This window comes from Pelophylax lessonae, assembly GCF_965119305.1.
Source record: "Pelophylax lessonae genome assembly, chromosome: 5".
In the NCBI taxonomy this organism is placed as follows: domain Eukaryota; kingdom Metazoa; phylum Chordata; class Amphibia; order Anura; family Ranidae; genus Pelophylax; species Pelophylax lessonae.
The window spans coordinates 447,024,735-447,046,239 of record NC_138772.1 but is presented as its reverse complement, the minus strand read 5'-3'; the positions used below and the strand labels follow the sequence as shown (position 1 = coordinate 447,046,239).

Here is a 21,505-nt window from a genome sequence, read left to right as displayed (position 1 = left end):
ACAGTACCAGTAAGCCACACCCCCACTCCCTCCTCCAGGTGTAGGACTGACAGCAGCAGAAACCTGTGGCTCCTGATTCTGCCTGTGTCCCCGTAGAACCAGGAAGTGGAGGAGCAGTGCTGCAACCGGGGACAGCACAGGGTCAGTGAGAGGAGCCAGGTAAGTGTTTAGGGATGGAGGAAGGAACAGTTAGTGGTGCGTTTTTTTACCTTAATGCAGAGAATGAATTAGGGTAAAAATGTTTAGCCTTTAGAATCATTTTAATACATGTATTCTGATGCGCTTTATTTGCATTAATGTGAATTTACAGTGCAAGCGTTTTGTTAGCACTTGCATTTTGTCATCATTGTGTTGCTAAAGAAGAATTAACACTTGCAATCTTTATGGGTCCTTTCACAAGCACAGTATTTGTGCTCTGCAGACCATTTCTGCGTGTGTAGATTCACAATATGATAATTAGAGAGAGAAACCATTTCAATCATAAAAGACACCCATCAAGGATTTTCTGGTTGGTATTGGTACACAGATAAATGGACCTGCTTAAAACAGAATTTTAGCTTTAAAAACGTGCTTGCAGGAAGAGAATCTGTATGTGTATTCTACATTAAAACCTTTTACCTGCCTGCTAGAAAGTTCCTAGGGATTGTAAACTGGGTCTGAGAATTCTTTAGTGGTGGGATTAATTAACTCCAATGTGCGTGGGTAGTCAATCGAGATGCCTGAAGGTGCAGGAAACAGATCTGGCAAAGATGTCAGCTGCGATTCATATTTAACCACTTAAGCCCCGGAGGATTTGGCTGCTAAAGGACCAGGGGTTTTTTTGCGATTTTTTACTGCGTGACTTTAACGGACAATTGCGCGGTCGTGCGACACTGTACCTAAACGAATTTGACGTCCTTTTTTTCCCACAAACAGAGCTTTCTTTTGGTGGTATTTGATCACCTGTGCGATTTTTTGATCACGCGCTATAAACAAAAAAAGAGCGTAAATTTTGCAAAAATAACAATATTTTTCACATTTTTTTATATGAAATTCCCCCAAAAAAAAAGTAAAAATCAAAATTTTTTAACATTTTTCGACCAATTTGTTTTATGCTACATATGTTTGGTAAAAAAATCGCAAAAAGCGTATTTTGATTAGTTTGCGCAAAAGTTATCGCGTTTACTAACAAAGGGAAAGATTTTTGTCATTTTTGGTGTTTTTTTTTTTAACGCGTAATGGCGGCGATCTGCGATTTTTTTTTCGGTACTGCGACATTGCGGCGGACAGATCGGACCCTTGACTGACATTTTTGACACTTTTGGGGGTACCAGTGACATTACTGCAGTAATCAGTGCTATATATATGCACTGTTACTGCAAAAATGACACTGGCAGGGAAGGGGTTAACTTTATTGGACAGGGAGGGGTTAAGTGTGTCCTAGGGGCGTGATTCTAACTGTGTAGGGACTTTCCTATTGGTGTAAAAGCAAAGATCAACCGTTCTACATAGTAGAACGGACAGATCTTCACTTTTACACAGGGAGAACTGACAGGCAGCTTGTTTACACAAGCTGCTCTGTCTTTCTCCCTTCACAGGAGCGATCGCAGTGTGACTGGCGGACATCGAGTCCGCCGGTCACACGCACTGACTTGCCTGTGAACGAGCCGCGGCGGGCGCGCGCCTCGGCGGGCGCGCGCCCGCCCGCGATAGGCTCGCAAGTCAGTGACAGGCGAGTGACGTACCGATACGTCACTCTGCCTGGCCGGGGCTGACCGCCGCAGTATATAGTCGTGCGGCGGTCGGCAACCGGTTAAGTTGGTTTTGGGGTATGCAAATTTTATTGTGCCTAATGATGTGAAGACATGCCTTGCCACTCCACATGGGGCAATGTATATTAACGCAGAGTAGTATGTGAACTAACACTATAAGAAACAATGATTATGAAAAAGTCCAAAAAATGTAAGCAAGAGACCATGTTGTGTCCTGTTTTGATGACAACAATTTTGAAGTGGACACATGACTTTAATAGTGTTTGTTTTTTAATCTTAGCTGTATGCACTAAGACACTAGTGCAGTTGTGCACCTTCTAGGTCAGCTATCTGATATCACAGTAAGCTCATAGTTTTTTTATATACCCTTTAAAAAACAATGACAAACTTCTGCAAATGCATTAACACAAAATAATATGAATGACACAAACCATATGTATGCTGACTCCAGATCCAAAATGCAGGCTAAGAGTCTGTCAGTGCCCAAGGAAATAGATTGTAAATACAACCAACGATAGCTCTGAATTCCAGTCTCTACAAGCCTTAGGCCTGCCAGAGATGGTGCGAATTTCTTTCTTCCAACCGCGGGAAAGATATTTGCACAATTCCCCCATCAACACAGACAGTGCTAACAGGGAAATCCCTCCTGCCGAGCAATTGTCTGCTCCTGGTTGGGGAAGCCATCCCTGCTGAGAGAAGGCAGTGATTATTGGTAGCGGCTATCGTAACCGCTAGCAATTATCGCAAGTAAATCCAGCAGGCTTGTTGTACCCAAGTTGATTGATCGATCAACTTGTTACATTCAGCCTGCCTACACACGGTTCAAATCACAACCGGTTCCTGCTGAACAGGCTGAGATTCAAACCGTCTGTGCCCAGCCTTACAAAATGGAAATTTGCATTATTTATACACAGTAAATAATTCATATTCATTTCCCCATAAGTTAAAGGTTTGCCTTAACATAAAAAATAATCCAACTTTAAAAATAGCGTACAGTAATACCTTGGTTTGCAAGCATAATTTGTTACGGCAGCATGCTTGTAATCCAAAGCACTCGTATATCAAAGCAAATTTTCCCATAAGAAATAACTGAAACTCAGATGATTCGTTCCACAACCATTTATTGGTATTAAAGCGGAGTTCCGGCCACAAAATCATGCCTTTAGATTTTATGGCATCCGCTTCCTTATCCTTACCTGAGCTAGAATTGGATATCCCCGGCTTTTTTTTTTTTAAACTTACCTTATTACAGAGGATAATATACTCACCTTTACATCCACTTCCTCCTCCTTGGCCGCGTCATCACTTCCTGTCCTGCAATGCGTCCTGGGAGCTCTTACTCGTCGCTCCCAGGATGCAATGGGCAGTGACGTAGGCGGCCAGCCGCTCCAAACAGGAAATAACGCGATGATAGGCATCCCTATACTATGCCGATCACATAGTACTGGGCATGCGCGAGATTTCGCACTGCATTCACCGGTCCCTCTCCTTCTCGAACCAGCAAGCAGGGCATTCATTAACACAGCGGCTTCAGGGGAACCAGGACAAAGATAGCGGCACTCAGGAGACTTTTTATAAAGTAAGATTTTCTAATTGCCAATCCATTATTGTACTGTAAAAAACAGGATTAGTTGATGTATGAAGGGGGGGGGTGACAGCTTGGGAGGTATTGATAAAAAAAAAAACGATTCTGTGGCCGTAACTCCGCTTTAATAAAGATATGCTGCTATCATATATAAAGTACATTACTATACAGTATAAGCATGCCATCCCCTCTGTTAAATAACATTATGTGTCCCTCTGTCTGTACTGTATATAAAGATGCTGATTTCTACTGTATCAGAGCGTCTCCCGGTGCTCGTGTGACTCCTCGTCTCTCTGCTTCTCTCCTCCCCTCCTCCCCGAATGACGTCGGCGGGAGTGATCGGCCCCACCCGCCAGGGAGAGCAGAGACACGAGGAGTCACAGGAGCGCCGGGAGACACTCTGAAACAGTAGAAATCAGCATCTTTTATATACAGTACAGACACAGGGACACATAATGTTATGTAACAGAGGGGATGGCATGCTTATACTGTACTAAACTGCTCGTATATCAAGATGGCGCTCGCATATCAAGACAGATTTAAAAAAAAATGTTGCTCATCTTTCAAAATGCTCGTAAACCTGGTTACTCACAAACCAAGGTATTACTGTATACAATATTAAATGGCATCAGTAGCTGTCCAACAATGTTCCTCATAATAACCATAAATCACAGTATATGATTTTCAAATATATTTTGCCCTAAGATTGTAACCCTTATATATGTCTGCCTTAATATGCAAAAAGTTATTTGAGAAGGGAATCTACAAGTCCCAGATCAAACTTTTTTTCTGAAGGTAGAACCCGTTTGTCAATCACCCAACATCTTATCAATTCTACCTTTCCATTATGTTCCCAATTAAATTGTCTGACAATAGGTGGTCTCAAGTTAACGTCCACATATCATATACTGTATATGGTCATCTAGAAGTCTTGTGATCCTTCTATTAGATTTCCTCACAAAGACAGCTCAAAAGGGAATCACATACAACACCCTTTCAGTACAATAATCAATGCAGCCCCTGCACCTGAGAAGCCTTCTGTTAGCAAGACATAAATCAGATTTCTCAAACATATAGTGATAGTACTCACATTTACCAAACCTGAAAACACCATTTTCTCTCTTCTGGTCCCTAAAAGCCCCCCTTTATCCAATAAAAGTCATTATGGACCAAAATAGCACTCATTAAATGAATTTTATTGAATACATACTTTGGGCATCCATCATTTGTTAGTAGGTGCCAAACCTTGGCACATATGTCAGTATATTTCAGGCTTAATCTGGTAGTCTTGCTAGATTTATCTCACTTTTTTTCTTGTAGAGGATCTTCTGTATTTTATACCCTAGCTGTCTGATGAGTCTTACTTAACTACTTGGCCTTATAATATCATCTAGAAAATCTGTTCTTCAAATCATTTACTTCCTGCAGCCATAAACATTTCCTGCAGGCCTGTATACAGGTACGTTTTTAATAGGTGCCCATGAATTAAAACTATTTGCATTAAGTAGACTATTGGATGCAGTGAGTTTCCTACATAAATAGGTTAACAACTCACTATTTTCATCAATCTTGATTGTTAGGAAAAAAGTCCCTTCCTTGGCATCACATGTGCTGGTGTGCTAAAATGCATTGGTCTAATTGGCAACCATAAGCCTCACTGTTCCATAATAAAAATGGTCTGTTCTAGTTGCACCTTAAAATAACTAATCATTTTGATCATTTGTTGGTTGTTGGATTTACTTTTTTTTTCCTTCTTGTCTCTAAAGGATCCACCAACCTCAGTATCACTTGGGCTTCGAATGGAAGAAATGATTTTCAACTTGGCTGATACACACTTATTTTTCAATGACTTGGAAGTGAGTACAGTTTCTTTTGGTTAGAAAGCAGATCCTGTGGCTCTTTTTTGATTGATATGTTTAGTACTTGTGCAAAATGTATTTATGTTTATTCAGTAGGGCAATGGAAAGAGAGGTGCAAAGAGCAGTAAGTCATCATTGCTCTGTGCACTTCCTTTTTGAATAAGCCTGTATGTGTTTCCTTTGGTAAATCTCTTTCCTGGCCTACAATAATGGTGAACTCACTTTTTTTTTAACACAAGGAAAATCAAATTTTATTGCGTAATTTTTATACTAATATTCCTACTTTAAGGCAAAACATATGGCATTGTTCATTGACGCATACTATCATAAAAGGTATGCACTAAGAATGTATGTAAAACATTTTTTCCCCACTGGTCATGCTTAAAGTATTTCTTCCCTAAACTCAGTTCACTAAAAAGAACCTGTCATTTATTTACAGCTCTGAATCTGACAGGTGATGCAGGCCCTTTCTTTGTCATTCAGAGCTACCCATGAGTCCACCAACCCACAATGCTCATTGTAACACTAAAGTCAGGTCTCTGACATATTCCAGCCCCCTGCATCCCTTATTGTAATAACCAACAGAGAAGCAGTCATGGCATGGAAGGGGGGATGGTCATGTCAGAGGTCTGACTTTGGAGCTGAGCACCCTATATTCAGGGGAGCTAGGAAGTCCTGAAATAAATGCAAGGGCCGACTATTCAATTTTAAATTTGCTTCAGAAGTTTGCAGTTTCTAAATCCTTAGATGAGGTGGTTGCATTGGTTTCCTTCTTCTGGCTTTTCTTTAATTATCATTTTCACCTGGTGATCCTGCCAGTAACACACTATCTGCCCCACCGCTCACTCACTTTTGTCACCCTAGGCTGCTCTTCAGATGTGGGCTACAAACAACTCCCCCTCTCTTTATCACTATTGCATAAGGGGAAGGATTTGTAGTTCATGTACAATAGCTGGGAAAGCTGATAACATTATTTGAGATATTAGGTGCACAAAAAGTTACAAGGGCATTGGAAATCTGGCAAGATTAACAGGTGTTTTTCTGTACTTGCAGAAAATGTACTTAGCCTGAAAAAAGAAAACAAATGCAGCCAGCACATCTTAGGACTGGTAAGCTGCAAAATATGAAATGCTTGTTCTTTGAGGTTGTTCTTTGGGTTTAGATATCCTTTATGCAGTAAACAATTCTATATAGGTAAAGAACTATATAAATATAAAAACATATGTGATGTGATGGTAAGACAAAGCACAGACTTAAACATTGCATACATTAGAGAAGAACTTAAGGATGATTTATTGAAATGCCTTGGGTGAGGTAAGGGTAATGTGAATTTTACACTTGCCTTCACAGGGCACAGCAGGTTATAATTGCTGGTATGCACTGTGCTCCTGTTGTCCATACACTTTCAGTCCCTACGCTCTGCTCTGTAGAATTCTGGGAACCCAGCAAATCTCCATAAACTCCTATGGACCCCATTACTTTAGCTCAAAGGCTTAGCTCCCTAAAAATGTAAAATCAGTCTTGCTGGAATTCTTCTTTAAACTTATAAAGGCTATTATTTTTTCCCTAAAATAAAAAAAGAGGTTTATACTTACCTGCTCTGTATAGCACTATTGCACAGAGCGGACCCTTACCTCTTCATTAGCAGTACCCTGTTGGCATTGTCCTCTCCTCCTCCTCTCTGAGTTCCCCCATAGCAAGCTGTGTGCTGTGGAAGCACCAATGTAGATACGCTCCCAATCCAGGATGTGTGCATCCATAGACACATACAGCACAGCTCGACCACATCCCCGCTCCCTTCTTATAGGATTTGACTGACAGCAGCTTGAGTCAATGGCTCCCCCTGCTCTCAGAATGCACTGTGAGAGCAAGAAGAGAGACTAGCACTTCTGCAGCCAGGGACAGCGCTGGATCAAGAGAGGACTCAGGCAAGTGTTTGGGGAGGTGTGTGTGAGGGGGGGGGGGTTGGGGAAACAAGTATCAGGACATTTTTTACCTTAATGCAATAAATGAATTAAGGTATAACATTATTTGACTTTAGAACCACTTTAAGTTAGCCATTTTTTTTCAAATGTACATTCTTAAAATTTCATCTGCAAAGTGCAGTATTTCCGAAGCATTGCAAGGCTGTGATCATATACTGTATTTGTTGTAGTGAGCGAATTATGACCTTTATTCGTCTGCTAACTCAACAGAGCTCATATTATAAGTGTAGCCATTACAGGAATAATGATTCAGCAACATTGTGTAAGAACAGAATTCTAGTTTTCAAAGGGTCATAAATGGGTACATGTTTCCATAAGGGCAAAACACGGGACTTCTGCCTATCCTAACACTGAGGATGCCAGAACCCATCACAGTCTTGTTCATTCTTCTGGCATTTTTTGTGCTGAAAGGGCAAAGGGGGAATTTGTAAGGAAAAAAAAACACAATGTGGCTTCACCAAGATCCAGCTAAAGCAACATATTCCTCTGGTCCTGGTACAGGGTTGGACCATGCATCACACTTTCTTGTGCTATAGACATGTGTGTAGCTTTATGCCCAGGTGGAGCTGAAGAACATGATTAGTGGGAGAGGTGACTATTACAGCTGGGAGGATATATATGTTTGTTGTGGGATTTAAATGCTGCTGAGGGTAAATATATGCATTGGAATAATGGTGTAAATTCTGGGGAGAGAGTTATTTGTATTGCTAGTGGTAATGGGGTGGTGGCTGTGAGGAGGGTGTGTGTACTGTATACAGGCATACCCCACTTTTAAGTACACAATGGGACCAGAGCATGTATGTAAAACGAAAATGTACTTAAAGTGAAGCAATACCCTTTTTCACTTCTCAATGCATGTAAATACACTAGCTCCATAGGAAATCTTGGTCAGCTTGACATGGCATTGCTCCCAAACCATGTGACAAGGACACCAAGCTTGGGGAGCATGTTAAGGGGATCCAGGACTATGACATAGTAGATTACTGGCCACCCACAAACAGGATATGTTGTAGTCCTGTGTCCCCTCTCGGTGCTCCCTAAGTTTGGTATCCCTGTCACTTATGGTTTGGGAGCAGTGCCATGTCAAGCTGACCAAGATTTCCTATAGACGCCAATGTTAAAAACCGGGAGTAGTGTCATGCCAAGTTGAACAAGCTGTGTCCTTACTGGCGAGTGTACTTAAAGTGAGTGTACTTAAAGTGGGGTATGCCTGTATAATGCTGTAATATATACAGCAAGCTAGAGGTGCTTTTTCAATGCTTTGTTTGGAGAATCGGATGCTAGTGATGCATCCTTTGATGCTAATATGGAAGGGCTTACCATTCTATTATGATTGTGCAGAGTGAGAAGCAAGGAATAAGAATCTTTAAAACTAGGCTATGATTGAGGAGATGTGAGGTACAATTAAACTAGTGAAGACATCTAAATACCTGAACTAAGCCATGCAGCATGTTAAATTAGCTCATAACTTTCTAGCAGACTTCTACCATGCAATACTATCTGCAGCATCCCCACAAGTGTCTCCATTTTCTGATGGTAGAGAATGTGCCTGCCCCAAGTTTTCACAGATATGACCACATGGGACAATATTATTATTCCTACTAGTATTATTTTACAGTATTTGTATAGTGCTAACAGTTTGTGCAGGGCTTTACAATCGAAAGGGAGACAGTAGAGTTACAATACAATAAAATACAATAGGGTTAAGATGACCCTGCTTATAAGAGCTTACAATCCAGTAGAGTGGGGCAAGTGGTACAAAAGGTTATAGCTGTAGGGGAATGACATGATGGAGGAGATTAAATGTAAATTAAGTTGAAGGTGTGATAGGCTTCCCTGAAGAGATGAGTTTTCAGGAGAATTGCCTAAAGGCAGTCAGAATAGGAGCTATCTATATAGATTGAGGTAGAGATTTCCAAAGGATAGGAGAGGCTCTGAAGAAGTCCTTGAGATAAGCACGGGAAGAACAACAAGTGAGTTTGAGAGCAGGTGGTCTTGGGAGGAGCAGAGAAGACAGTTTGGGTGATATTTTGAGACGGGATTGGTGATGAAGCATGGGGCAAAGTTGTGAATCACTTTGTATGTTGTTAGTATTTTGAATTTAATTAGCTGGGAAATCAGAAGCCAGTAGAGGGTTTAGCAGAGGGAGATGGCAGATATTGAGTAGTTGGTAATGTAGAGGAGTCTTGCAGAAGCATTCATGATAGACCTAAGAGGGGATAGCCTATGGAGAGATAGTCCTTTGAGAAGGGAGTTGCAATACTCAAGGTGAGAAATAGCAACTAAGTGAATGAGTAGCTTGGTGGTTTTAGTAGTTATAAATGGGCGAATTTTAGAGATGTTACAGAGGTAAAAAGCATTTGACAACTATTTGGACACGGGCAGCATATGTTTAAACATGCAAATGTGGGCATTCGAAAAGTTGCTATTTTTTTAGACACTTTAGAGGAGGGGAGGTGGTACTGAAAGGGCATATTATTATAAAAAAAAGTATGAACTGACAGATTATGCAGTCAGCTATATTCTCCAGTTCTTAGTTTATAAATGCAGATATTTCCACAGGTTTACTTTAAGTCACACTTCTTTTAAAGTATAAATAAAATAAATTGTTTTTGACTTTGTAGAAAATATAGAATAGCGAAAACCCCTGTCAGGTTTTATTTATCATCTAGGGAGATCTCCCTTTACTTTCTACCCTATAGATGCAACAGCATGTGATTGGAAATCTCGCCAAAGGGAAAGAAATCTCCTCTTAGATAGTAGACACCAGAAGATGTGTCTCCAATGGAAGATTTCTCCTTTATTCCTGTTCTGGTGACAAACTTTTGGATTGTTTGTCATGTTAGTCACGGTGACAGTAATCAACGTATAAAGACAGTAAATCCCTCTAAAAGGTCCACAGACAGTAATAGAAAAGCTGACAGGAATTCTAACTTTTCACTACTCTCTTTGTTCAATAAGGCCAATATGCTAAGCTGTCACAAATGTGTTATTTGCCACAATTTTTGTTGTTTTCCACCATGTGATTATTTTTTTTCTGCTGTCATTTATTGATACCATTCTAATGGCAAATAACAAGGGTCATAGTTTCGTGTAATGAGATTATTGTGTGTTAAAGGAGCATATGAACTGAGCTTTATCCATAATAAAAGCAACAATTCGATCCTACTGAAAGATGTTGAACTGTCTTAATGTGTGATAATTAGCACTACCAAAAGTCAAGACTACAAGTTTTCCCCTTATAGAGTTGTGGGAGATTGTAATAGGGGCATAATAGGCAGCTGCCTGAGGCCCCCAAACTCTGAGAAAGGGGGGGGGCAGGGGTGACCCTTAGGGACAGAGATGCATCCATTTAGGACACACATCACCATATATTGTTAATGTGCAAAATATCCCTTACATTTACATTTGAAAATAGGAAATAGTTACAATAAAGAAAACATTTCCCTGCGTGGCATTAGACATTTAAACATCTTCAATATACATAATGTGTATATACAACTCTTTAGATATAAAAAAGCAGTTTATTCAGTGTTAATGATGGCTCCAAAATGAAAGAACCATATATGTGTGCAAACAACTTGGTGTTCTATAAGTAATTAAGCTTCCGACTGCCAGCCAGCTTGTTTCAAATTGCAAAAAAGCCAGCGGGCATCCCAGGTGATGCCATTGACCAAATATGGTCATGAGTATGTACCCCTTGCTCAATCACGTAGATGTGTTGGATATTTGGGGGCCTCTATATCTTAATGGGGCTTCCAGAATCTAATAACCCCCTTTCTACAAACACCCACATACATCCTTTTCTTGGCCATCCAGGCTGCATGCCCGTATAGGGGTCTGGTGTATATTTTGGAGCCCCACAACATTTTTTTATTGGGTTCCTACTTAAATCCATACCAGACCCCTTTCTAGGACATTCATTACATTTCAATTGATATGAATTTATTTTGGTCCTGCAGGGCATGGGGCCTGGTATGGTTCAGGAAAGGGAGGGGCATCCTATGCAAAAAAAAAAGAAAAAAAAGACTGATGTGCCCTCCCCCCAAATTTATCCCAGACCCATGTCCTAGATAGGGGTGTGGTATGCATTTTTAAGAGGGACCCTATGAAAAAAAATATTGTTTTCCCCCTTAAATTCCATACCAGACCCTTATCCAGGCTTGCAAACTGGATTCCCAGGAAAGAGAGAAGCAGCGAGCATCCATTCCCCCTCCTAAACTATACAAGCCCACATGTCCTTAACATTGGGATGGTACTTTGCAAATGGGGGATGGGCAAATTACCAGAATATGTAAGCTCTCTTTAGGATAAGGGGGACCAAAGGGGTCTATAATAGTTAAAAAAAACACACAAACACCATTACTTATTAGAACCAACATTTATTACATTGTCCAGTGATATGGATCCAACATTAATCATGATAAATGACATTTCTGACGACCCCCGGTCATGACAACCCACATGTGATCCACTGATAATAGTCCAGTCACGTATGCCAGCTCTATGGTGAGCTGCTGAATGTCAACAAACTGCCAGGTATCCTGGGTGACCTTATTGAGCTAATATGTCATGATATATTTGATCAATGATGAAGACATTCAGCATCTGGTGGAGGAGCTAACATATGCAAAGGGAGTAAGAGTGGAAGTAGTGGCAGGAAGAGTGGCTGTAGTATCTATGGATTTTTGTAGCATTCTTCGTTGGGGATTTGATTTGCTGGACTACATGATTGACACTGGATTTACATCAGGGACAACGTTTTTTTTTTTTCTGTGGCCAATGTTGAGGTGTTGCGGCCTGGTATGGTTTAGAATGGTAAGTGTACACTTATGCTCCTCCCTTTTCTGACCAATCTGGCTGCATGTATGAATATTTCTCTGGTATGAATGTTTTATTTTTTTCGGGGGGGGGGCATGCTTTTTTTTATCTTGAGATCCCCTTCTAAATCCATATCAGGATGTCTCTTACCTTCTCCTTTCTTTCTGACTCATGTCAGTGTTGTCATACTACCTTTGTGTATTTTTCTTCTTGTTAGTTTTTTCTGATTTTATTTTGACATACAGCAGAGTATTTTTATGTCTACAAATATATTAGCCTTAATTATGTCTTTATTATCAAAATGAGGATGTTTTGCCATATGTTATATGATGTGGACTTACTTACAGGGGGTTTGTTCAATTCTTTTTAATTTGTCATATATTTGTTATATTGGAAATTATTACAGTTGCTGATTTTCTGTCCCCTTGAAGAATGTAGACTCTTTCTATAACATTTTATTAAAATTAAATTAAACATAAATACATATCCAGCCCCTTATCCAGGCATGCAACCATAGTGGCCAGAAAAAGTCCAGCAATGTAGATTCATCAATCATGATGATTAAAGTAATGTTGACCCACCAACACAAATATGATGAACCGCATTGATGATCCTCCCCCCTGCCAGGCTTCCTTCTCAAATGAAAATATCCTGGCACTGCTGAAACATAAACATAGGTAAACCATATATGGCCATTGATGTCACCCAGTTTCCCTACTGGCTTGTTTACAACTGATGGATGGGAAGTCTTTAGGGTTAGCCAACTGTCCGTAGATTTACGGACTGTTTGTAAAAATTGTCAGATTTTTACATTGTACATAAATGTCCACTACAGACAGCGGCTGTCGTAAAAATGTTGGCCTCGGGTTGGCTTTGGAACTGTGCATGTGATGTTCCAAAGACGTCCGGGCTCAGGCAGTCTCGAACTACAGTCAGACTCGGAGAGAGGGCGAAGGCGGTAACATTGTGGTGCCGATTGACATGGTGGCAGTGCCATTTTTGAACTATATCAGAGCCAGGCATTAAGTGAGAGCGAGAGTGCCACCAGAGGTCAGTGCATTCTAGCAATGCTTGTTCCAGGAGTCACATGGGAGCCAGGAGTGCTGCCGGAGGTCAATGCATGTATTCTAACAGTACTTGATACATGCCACAAGGGCAAAGAAAGGAAGAAATGATTTAAGGCTTTTGGTTGTTGCTAGGGGTGTGTCATTTAATGAATGCCCATACTAAAAGGCTTAAAGGGCACTGGTAACTGTACTAACAGAGCACTAATTGGAGACAATTAAATGGGCTGGCCAGTGACAAGAGATAGAAAGCACACAGGCCACTGAAAAGAGACAAAGAGCAGAGTGGGGCAAGGGCAAGAGATTCAGAGCACAGCAGATCACTGATGGGAGACATGGAGCAGAGGGGGCAGTGAAAAGAGAAGCAGAGTACAGTGGGAGACATCGAGCACAGTGGTTCAGTGACAGGAGATGTAGGCCCGAGGAGTGCTATACACTGGTACTGCTATTTGAGAATTGGGAATTTAGGATACACACTACAGAGTGGAGGGATGCTATTGGACATAAAGTTGTGGTGTTTTGCTATAGGAAGGAATGCAGAGGAGCAGCGCTATTGGGAATGAGGGAATGCAGAAAGCGGAGTTGTGCTATTGAGAATAGGAAAATGCAGAAAAAGGATCAGCGCTATTGGGAAGGTGGAATGCAGAAAGAGGAGTGGCGTTATAGGGAAGGTGGAATGCAAAGAGAGGAATGGGGGAATTCAGAGGAGCAGTGTGATTGGGTTTGGGGATATGCAGAGGAGTGGTGCAATTGGGAATGGGGAAATACAGAAGACTCTGGGCGGTGCTATTGGGATTGGGGGAATGCAGAGAGAGGAGCGATGCTATTGGGAATGCATTGGAGCTGTTCTATAGAGATGCAGAGGAGCGGTGCTAAGTCTGTGGCAGGTAGTCTGTGGCTTCTAGAGTCACCCCACATCAGAGTTTCCAGTGTTTCCCTCTAAATCAGTGTCCACAGAGTTCCCCTTTATATCAGAGTCTTTATTGTCAGTGCACCATAAGGGGGAACCCTGTGGGGACTAATGGACTTTGATTTACTCTGATGGACTGTGATGTAAAGGGGAGCTGTGTGGACTCCAGTGTAAGGGGGGGGGGGCTCTGGTGACTAGAGACCCACTTACATCAGAGTTTCCCTTTACACCAGAGCCCACAGCATTCTCCTTTACATCAGAGTCCTCAGAGTTCTCCTTTACATCAGAGTTCACAGAGTTCTTTTTTACTGTAAAAGGGGAACGCTGCAGGCTCTGTGTTGGGTTATATTAACCTAATCTTCATGTTAATGGAGAAATATGTTTTTTGCCTTTTGTTATACCTTAAACACATTGCTAATAACACTAGCTACACGTTTGTAGCTTAAATATTGATATATGCACAGTTTTGCACTAAAAACTGCCATTTTATGTACTTTTTTGAAGTGTCAGTAAAAGTCAGTAAATTTCATGATTTTTGTCAGTAAAAAATTGGTGCTGTTTGTAAATATTGGGCATCCTGTCAGTACATTTCACTTCAAGGGGTTGGCAAAACTGGAAGTCACACCTTTAGTAGTGGTAGTAATACTGCAACAAAATGAATGGCTTCCAGATGAAGGAGCCAGAGGTTCAGGCAGGCAAACTAAATGATACCTTAAACAGTTTGTGGTGGACCCGAACCCAAAGCTCATCTTTGATACAACTGCGTTGGGAACTTAAAAATTTGGTTACAAGCTACTTTATACAAAGCAGTTCTTTGTATAAAGGGTTGTAGATGCATCCAGCATTTTACTGGTATAATTTTGCTAAAGTTTATAAACTTTTGTTACCTATACCTAAATGTTTCTTGTACAAACATTAGTCTGATATATCAAGCTGTCATCGTTTTCATAGCATGCTAAAACATGCCTCTTGATATTATCACATATCATAATATATATATATATGCTATATATATAAATATGCTTTAGGCACCTTGTACCGCACCTAAAACTGCACCTTTAGAGCTGGGAAAGGTGTTTGCCATTGTTTTTAATGTTAAAATTTTCATCCGTGCATTTTGTTCTGCATGTTTTAAAAAACATTGCATGCTGAATTTTAGCTACATAATATTTTTTATTGGGAATGAATGATAACACAGCGATGGAGCTGCACAGGAAAGTTCCTTTTTTTTAAATACATTTTGAAATTCACAAAAATGCATCAGAAACATACCTCAATGAATTATAAAAAGTTCTTTAACATTCATATTAAAAATGTATGCATTTTCTAAAGCTGGCCCTAGTTAATCAAAGAGAGAAAAGTATCAGATATGACTTAATACCTGGTGATTTTTTTACCTGCAATTGTAACATCTATGTATCTGTAGCTTTTTTTTACCTGTAATTTTACCTTTCTAGCTACGTAGATGACAAGTTTGAGTAGTATGCCAGATGCAGGCGAAAAGCTAGTTACTGCACAGTCCAACCATACAATATATTAAAAGTTTTGAAGCAGTGGTGAGCTTGAAAAATATCTAAAATCGATCTTAAAATAAATTTCAGTTTTTTTGGATGTAATTGCACAGTGTTTAAACGTGTAATTATTATCTATAATTCTGATGAGGCTCATTATCTTCCACAGGCTATCCTAAAAAGAAATGGATCTCCATACTTTAGCTCTCCAAATTTCCAAGCTTGGTTGTCACTGTAACAGTAATGAGATATTATTCAGTAATTATAGAAAGAATCTTGCAGAATAATCCAAAAGGTGCAAGCTTTCAAAAAAACACAAGCTTTATAATACTTAAGTAGGAAAAGCGCTTAGGGCACACGCAAAAAAGCAGTCCGTTCAAGAGTATGTGTAACCAAGTCCATTGCCCATGAGACATGCTGTTGAAAAAATGTAAATCCTCATGGAAAGAATGCAGAAATGGTACAATGACCACAGGAATAGGTTGAGACGGCAACAAAAGGAAGCATGGTGTACAGGTCCACCTTCAGAATCCAGACATATGTTTGTATCATATATAAAGAACTCTATGGTGACCTGTCCTGATAAAGTGCAATAAACTTTTATAGTTTCAGAAGCAACAGTACATCTAGTAGAATGAAGAGTCTCTTAGACAATGCACCATGGGCAGTATCTTTAATTACCTCTCTAGAATGGAGATCTGCAGTATCCGCCTCACTTTTGTGCTGCTCAGGAAAGTCATTTATTTAGTAGTCCCCCCCCCCCCCCCATCCTGCTGGAGAGAAGGTTCTTTGAGGAAGTCTAACCTACAGACATGATTTTAACAGCACAAGGAACTTTGAAGAGGTGACTGCTTCTACCACTTTAGGGAATACTATGTTTGGGATACTGCTTACTATGGTGAATGATGTCCACTTTAGGTACCTTGCACAGCCCCATCCTTGCTATATGTCATACTGCACCTTAAGATCGAGGAAGAATCAGGCTGTTTATGGACAGCTTTACATCAAATTTGTTAGCTGTATGTAGCTGTTTAAACTAATCTAAAGTTGACTTTTAATACTGTAAAACAAACACACTACTGCCTGGTAGTAAGTGCTTATTGCATAATAATATGTGTGTCTTTGTCTTGCTGGCATAATGAAAAAAACTGGCTTCATAGGTATACTGTAGACTCTAGTGGTGAGAATTCCCCACTAGTATTACCTGTTCCACCCAAATACACCAGTCATTACAGAGCCAAATTATGATGTCTGGTGAATTACCTATAATGTGGAATTATCCAGTAATTAGCAAGTCCAGATGTAAGAGAATGGGACACCTTTATTATAGTTGTGTGGGTGGGGACACAAGATACTTTAAAGAAATCTCAACACTTAAGTCTCCAGGTGAAATACAATGCAAAGGGATTATTAAGCCCTGCAGTGCCCTCCAAAACCTTGATTATTAAATGATGTCCCTAAAAATCTAGAACACTGCTACTTCCAATTACAGAAACTCATGAAGATTTCACAGTTAAAGACACACTACTAAAATTGTTATTCATTTTATTTTTTTACATTAGTATTTGAAAATGAATTACTGTTTAATGTCAGTATTGATGTATCAATATAGTCTATTATATACTGGTTAATATGCTGTAATGTAAGTTAGTATTTGCGCTCTACCCCTTATAGCCACAGAATGATAGGCATATTACCCTAACAAAGTCATTTCATTATGAAAGACACTCTTTCCTGTACTATTACAGTAACACAAAAAACAAGCCACATTCAGTTTTGCTTGGGTATAGACAGCTGTTTATTTAAAACCCCGTCGTTAAGCAAGCTTGTGGCAGGGCTGCCAACAGGCATTAATCATCGGCTTGCTGTTTTGCTGGATTTTGCAAATGTATGTTATTTCAGACAGGAGAAGGAATCCGAAAGGTTTGAATACATCTTCTCCTGATCAAAGTTAATTGGCGGCAATTGGCCTTTAAATATTCCCTGATGTTTCCTCTTTCAAAATCAAGCAAAATGCGCCTTATTTAATGGATGAGCCAAAATCATTAGAAAATGCCAGTATGTGACAGGCTTGCAGTGTGGTTTCTTCAACATCTGTCCTATATTTTGATTTCTTTTCATCTGCCGCGAGAGCAGCTCGGCACAGATGAATTGGCAACTTATATTGCAATCAAATAATTTACATGTGCTTTATTTTTCTAACATTCCATGGCACAGTTATCCCTTGACTGAAAATCTGGAATTATTAGGAATTATTCCTATGTCACAAGCATTTCAGATTTTTTTTTTCCCTATGTTATTTGTCTTGGAAAATACAAACTGCTAACTGCTCTTCTGTTACGTGGGCCTGTGTTTTTGTTAATAAGGGTATCTTTGATTAGGTCATTTTATTTTCTGTTTAGCTTCCAATTATTGCACTTAGAGGAATGACCCTAATGTAAATGGAAATTTAAGTAAAGGAAAAGTCGTATGTCAAGTTAAATTTGTTTTAATGTGATGAACATGTCACAAATTATTTAGCAACAAAAGAAGTAAGTCAAGTACAGTACTTGAAGGCAGCTATGAAAATGTTAGCAATCGGTCAAATTGCTGCTTCCATTTACCCAGCACTTAAAAAATTGAATCATTGTTGCATTCATTTCTGTTATACGTTGTGTTGAATTTGAGGTGTACGTCAAAGTTTAGGATTGACATTTAAAAATGAGGACATAGGATTTCTTACAGTGCTACTAAGCTAGACCAATTGTAAATCCTAACTTTTCAGGAGTCATCAGGCTGATAAGAAGGATATGAATCTAATTATTATTAAAAAAAAAAAAAAAAAAAAAAAAGCCATAAGTTTGATTGGGTATGGCAGACTAGTGTGACATGCCTGCTTTAGAAAGTGTTATTTAGGATGTACATAGTTGATAATAGAAATAAACTGGATTTTCCATCTAGAGTAGATTGTGTAATATCCCATTTAGGTATATGAATCAGGGAGCAGAAAAGCAGATATAGATATACGTAAGAAGATATGAATAATATTGCCCAAGGTTTTAAAAATAGAAATTTAAAAAATGTAATTGTTGTAACTGCTTAAAATGTATCTAAATATATAAACAGAAATGGTATAGTTTGCTGCTTACCAGTCCTTAGATGAGGTAGCTTATTTTTTAGGTTTCTTCCCTTTATTTTCACCTCCTAATCAGACTAATAACACACTTCTTGTCTTAGGTTGGCTACCCCCACTCCTCCACTGTATTTATGGAGGAGCAATGGACTTTACATAAGTGACTAATAAATTAAAGCCTAACTCTGGCTATATTTTTTTTAACAGTTGCAGCAACAGTTTTTTTCCCTTTTGGGATAAAGTTTTTAACGATAATAATGAAAGCAGACCATTGCAAGCACTCCTGTTAGTGTTAATTGTTTTGTCTCAACCTTCTAACTTCCACTTTTGCTGGACAACTTGGCCTATTAAAGGAAGAAATAAAATCACAGACTCACAGGCAGGATCAAAAAAGTAATAAAACTATGTTAAATGGGGACTCAGAAAAACAGAGACTGATATGTTAATGCTATTGAGAGATGCAACTTTTTAACCTAGCACAAATACATTATCTGTGGCTGCCAACTCTTATGGCACCCATAGACCTGAAATAGGTGTCATCTGATTGAAATGATTTCAGACAAAAAGCACTTTGTCTAGTAACATGTACCACCACCCCCACCCCCCCCCCCCTCCATCTTCCCAACTGATGGCTTGCTATTTGCAAAAAAAAAAAAAGAGAAATCTTTCAGCAGACAGATTGTGCTTGTACTACCTTATGTCTGACTTTGAAGTGGGCTGATGGTCTGCTGAATTCCATATTTATTTGGGTGATCCTACCTTAGAGACTAGTAAGAAACTAGACAACTATTAAAAAGAAAAGAGTGGAAAGAGAACTGCAAGAGCTAGAGCGTACCAAAAAACGTGAAATTCAGGAATTGATCATTTTATTGTAAGAGACAGCCAGCTATACCTTCTTGGCTAACATTCAAAGCTGACTTCAATGCCTGTGTTCACTGAAAGCCACATACCCTGCAAGGTTTGTGGAATCCCCTGATTAGCAGCAGCAGTTAGGTCTCATATGCAAACAGCTGACAACTCTATATGGTGAAACAGCTCCTCTAGCCAGTTATTGTCTGTTATGTTGTATAAACAGGAAGGAAAATAAAGCTGAATGATAATTATATTGATTATTGTACACACTTACCATATACAGTATATGTGTCTGTTGACTCAGTATAGGCCATGAACATTTGGATCTGGAGTTGAGATTAGCCACCTGTATTAAAGTGATACAAAACACACACTGCTTAATTTACATTATTTACATTATTCCACTGTATTTATTTTATTAAAAAAGAAAAAAAGTACCTTTTTTCAAAATCGATATACAGCTATCACATGACCCAACTTTTTCCCAGCCTGTCTGCAGGGAAACATCAGCAGGAGGAGCTTATAGTTCTCTGTTGCTGGTCACATGCTCAAAATAAAAACAGCCTTTGAAATACAGAGGGAAAATACACAAATAATATCAAATAAATATTCTAAATCATCATATAAACATGTATTTGAATTAAAATCTGTATTATTTTTGTTCAAAAACATGATGTGGGCTATCTAGGGGGAGGTTCTACCAACCACAGCCTGCTTTATGCCCCTCCAGCCTGTGTCTGTTGTTTCTTTGTGCTTAGAATTACAGGGAGGAGATGCTTCCATCAATCAACATGTAATATCCCACCCCATTGTGTTTAGCTGGTTAGTGGACATGAAGGACAAGTAAATGTCTCCTGCGCTCAAATGTTGCGGGAAATCCAAAGAGGTAGTGGCTACACAGTTGTCGTCTAGGGTCTTTCTGCCCTCTCAGGATGATGGGTATCCACACAAACTGAAAGCATAAAAACAAAAGGGCACACCAACCTAGTGCAATACCATAAAGCTTTTATTGGAAATGGTTAAAAGTCACAACATACATTATACTCATTCACAATTATAGTCACAATATACATATTCCTCAGAGCCATCTGAGGAAGAGGGTTCTCCCTCGAAACCTGTTAGCCCTATCTATATTGACAGTTTCATGTTTGCCTGTCATCATTATTAAGGAATTTGGTCCTGGGGTCCCTGGAAAGCCAAAGGAATTCTTTGGTTTTATGCTTATACACAGCATACATTTTTGAGTATAATGTATGTTGTGTCTTTTAACCATATCCAATAAATGCTTTATGGTATTTCACTAGGTCGGTGCACCCTTCTCTTGTTTTTATGCTTTCAGTGGACATGAAGGAACAGGGAGGGAGTGGGCTTTCATTTATCCCTGTGTATTCACCCACATCTGTGACTCTATAGTCACATGGGCTGCACAGATAAGAAAAATGAGGAAGTGAACAGCTTAGAGGGGAACTGAAACTGGAGCATGCTCAATTGATGTGGCAACATCTTGTCTACCTGAACTCAGTCTGCATTGGAGACACAGACAAGGAGTGAGGGACAGTGAACAGTAGGATCAACCAGATTTTTTGCAGAATACATAAAATAAATCCTAAAGCGACTGAATAGTTATTAACAGCATGTAATACAGCATGCACTGACAGTTTTATTGATGCGGATTTAATAACTATCTTCCCATGGATTCCTTTAACCAATATCACTAAAGAAGAAGGTATGACACTGTTTTTCAGTGCTGAATTGCATAGTTCCCCCTCCCCATAAGCCTACTGAGTGTCCCTGCTGAAGTACAAAATTTCCTTGAATACCACTAACATAGTATACTCAAAGTGGAACATGTTGATAATGATTTTTATGCCAATTTTAGCAGGTAATAGAGTTTTCTAACATTCAACAAAGATAAACAGTTTGAAGGGAATAAAACACATAGTGATGAAAACCATATAACCATACTGCACACTTTACAAAAAGGAAAATAATACATTTGAACAGCTGATTTTGACCATCTGTTGATATCTTATTTTTTGTACATACAGTATATAT

The 21,505-nt window shown here is 39.3% G+C and overlaps 1 protein-coding gene across 3 annotated transcripts in view; it reads left to right on the top strand.

Moving 5' to 3' along the window:
* The window catches only part of EYA1 (EYA transcriptional coactivator and phosphatase 1), a 135,791-nt gene that overhangs the window by 80,358 nt on the left and 33,928 nt on the right, over positions 1 to 21,505 (top strand). For all 3 annotated transcript variants that reach the window (XM_082258315.1, XM_082258313.1, XM_082258314.1), the window contains one exon: positions 5,103 to 5,192. In XM_082258315.1, the coding sequence (XP_082114441.1) occupies positions 5,103 to 5,192 (90 nt within the window). The remainder of the gene's footprint in view (positions 1 to 5,102; positions 5,193 to 21,505) is intronic.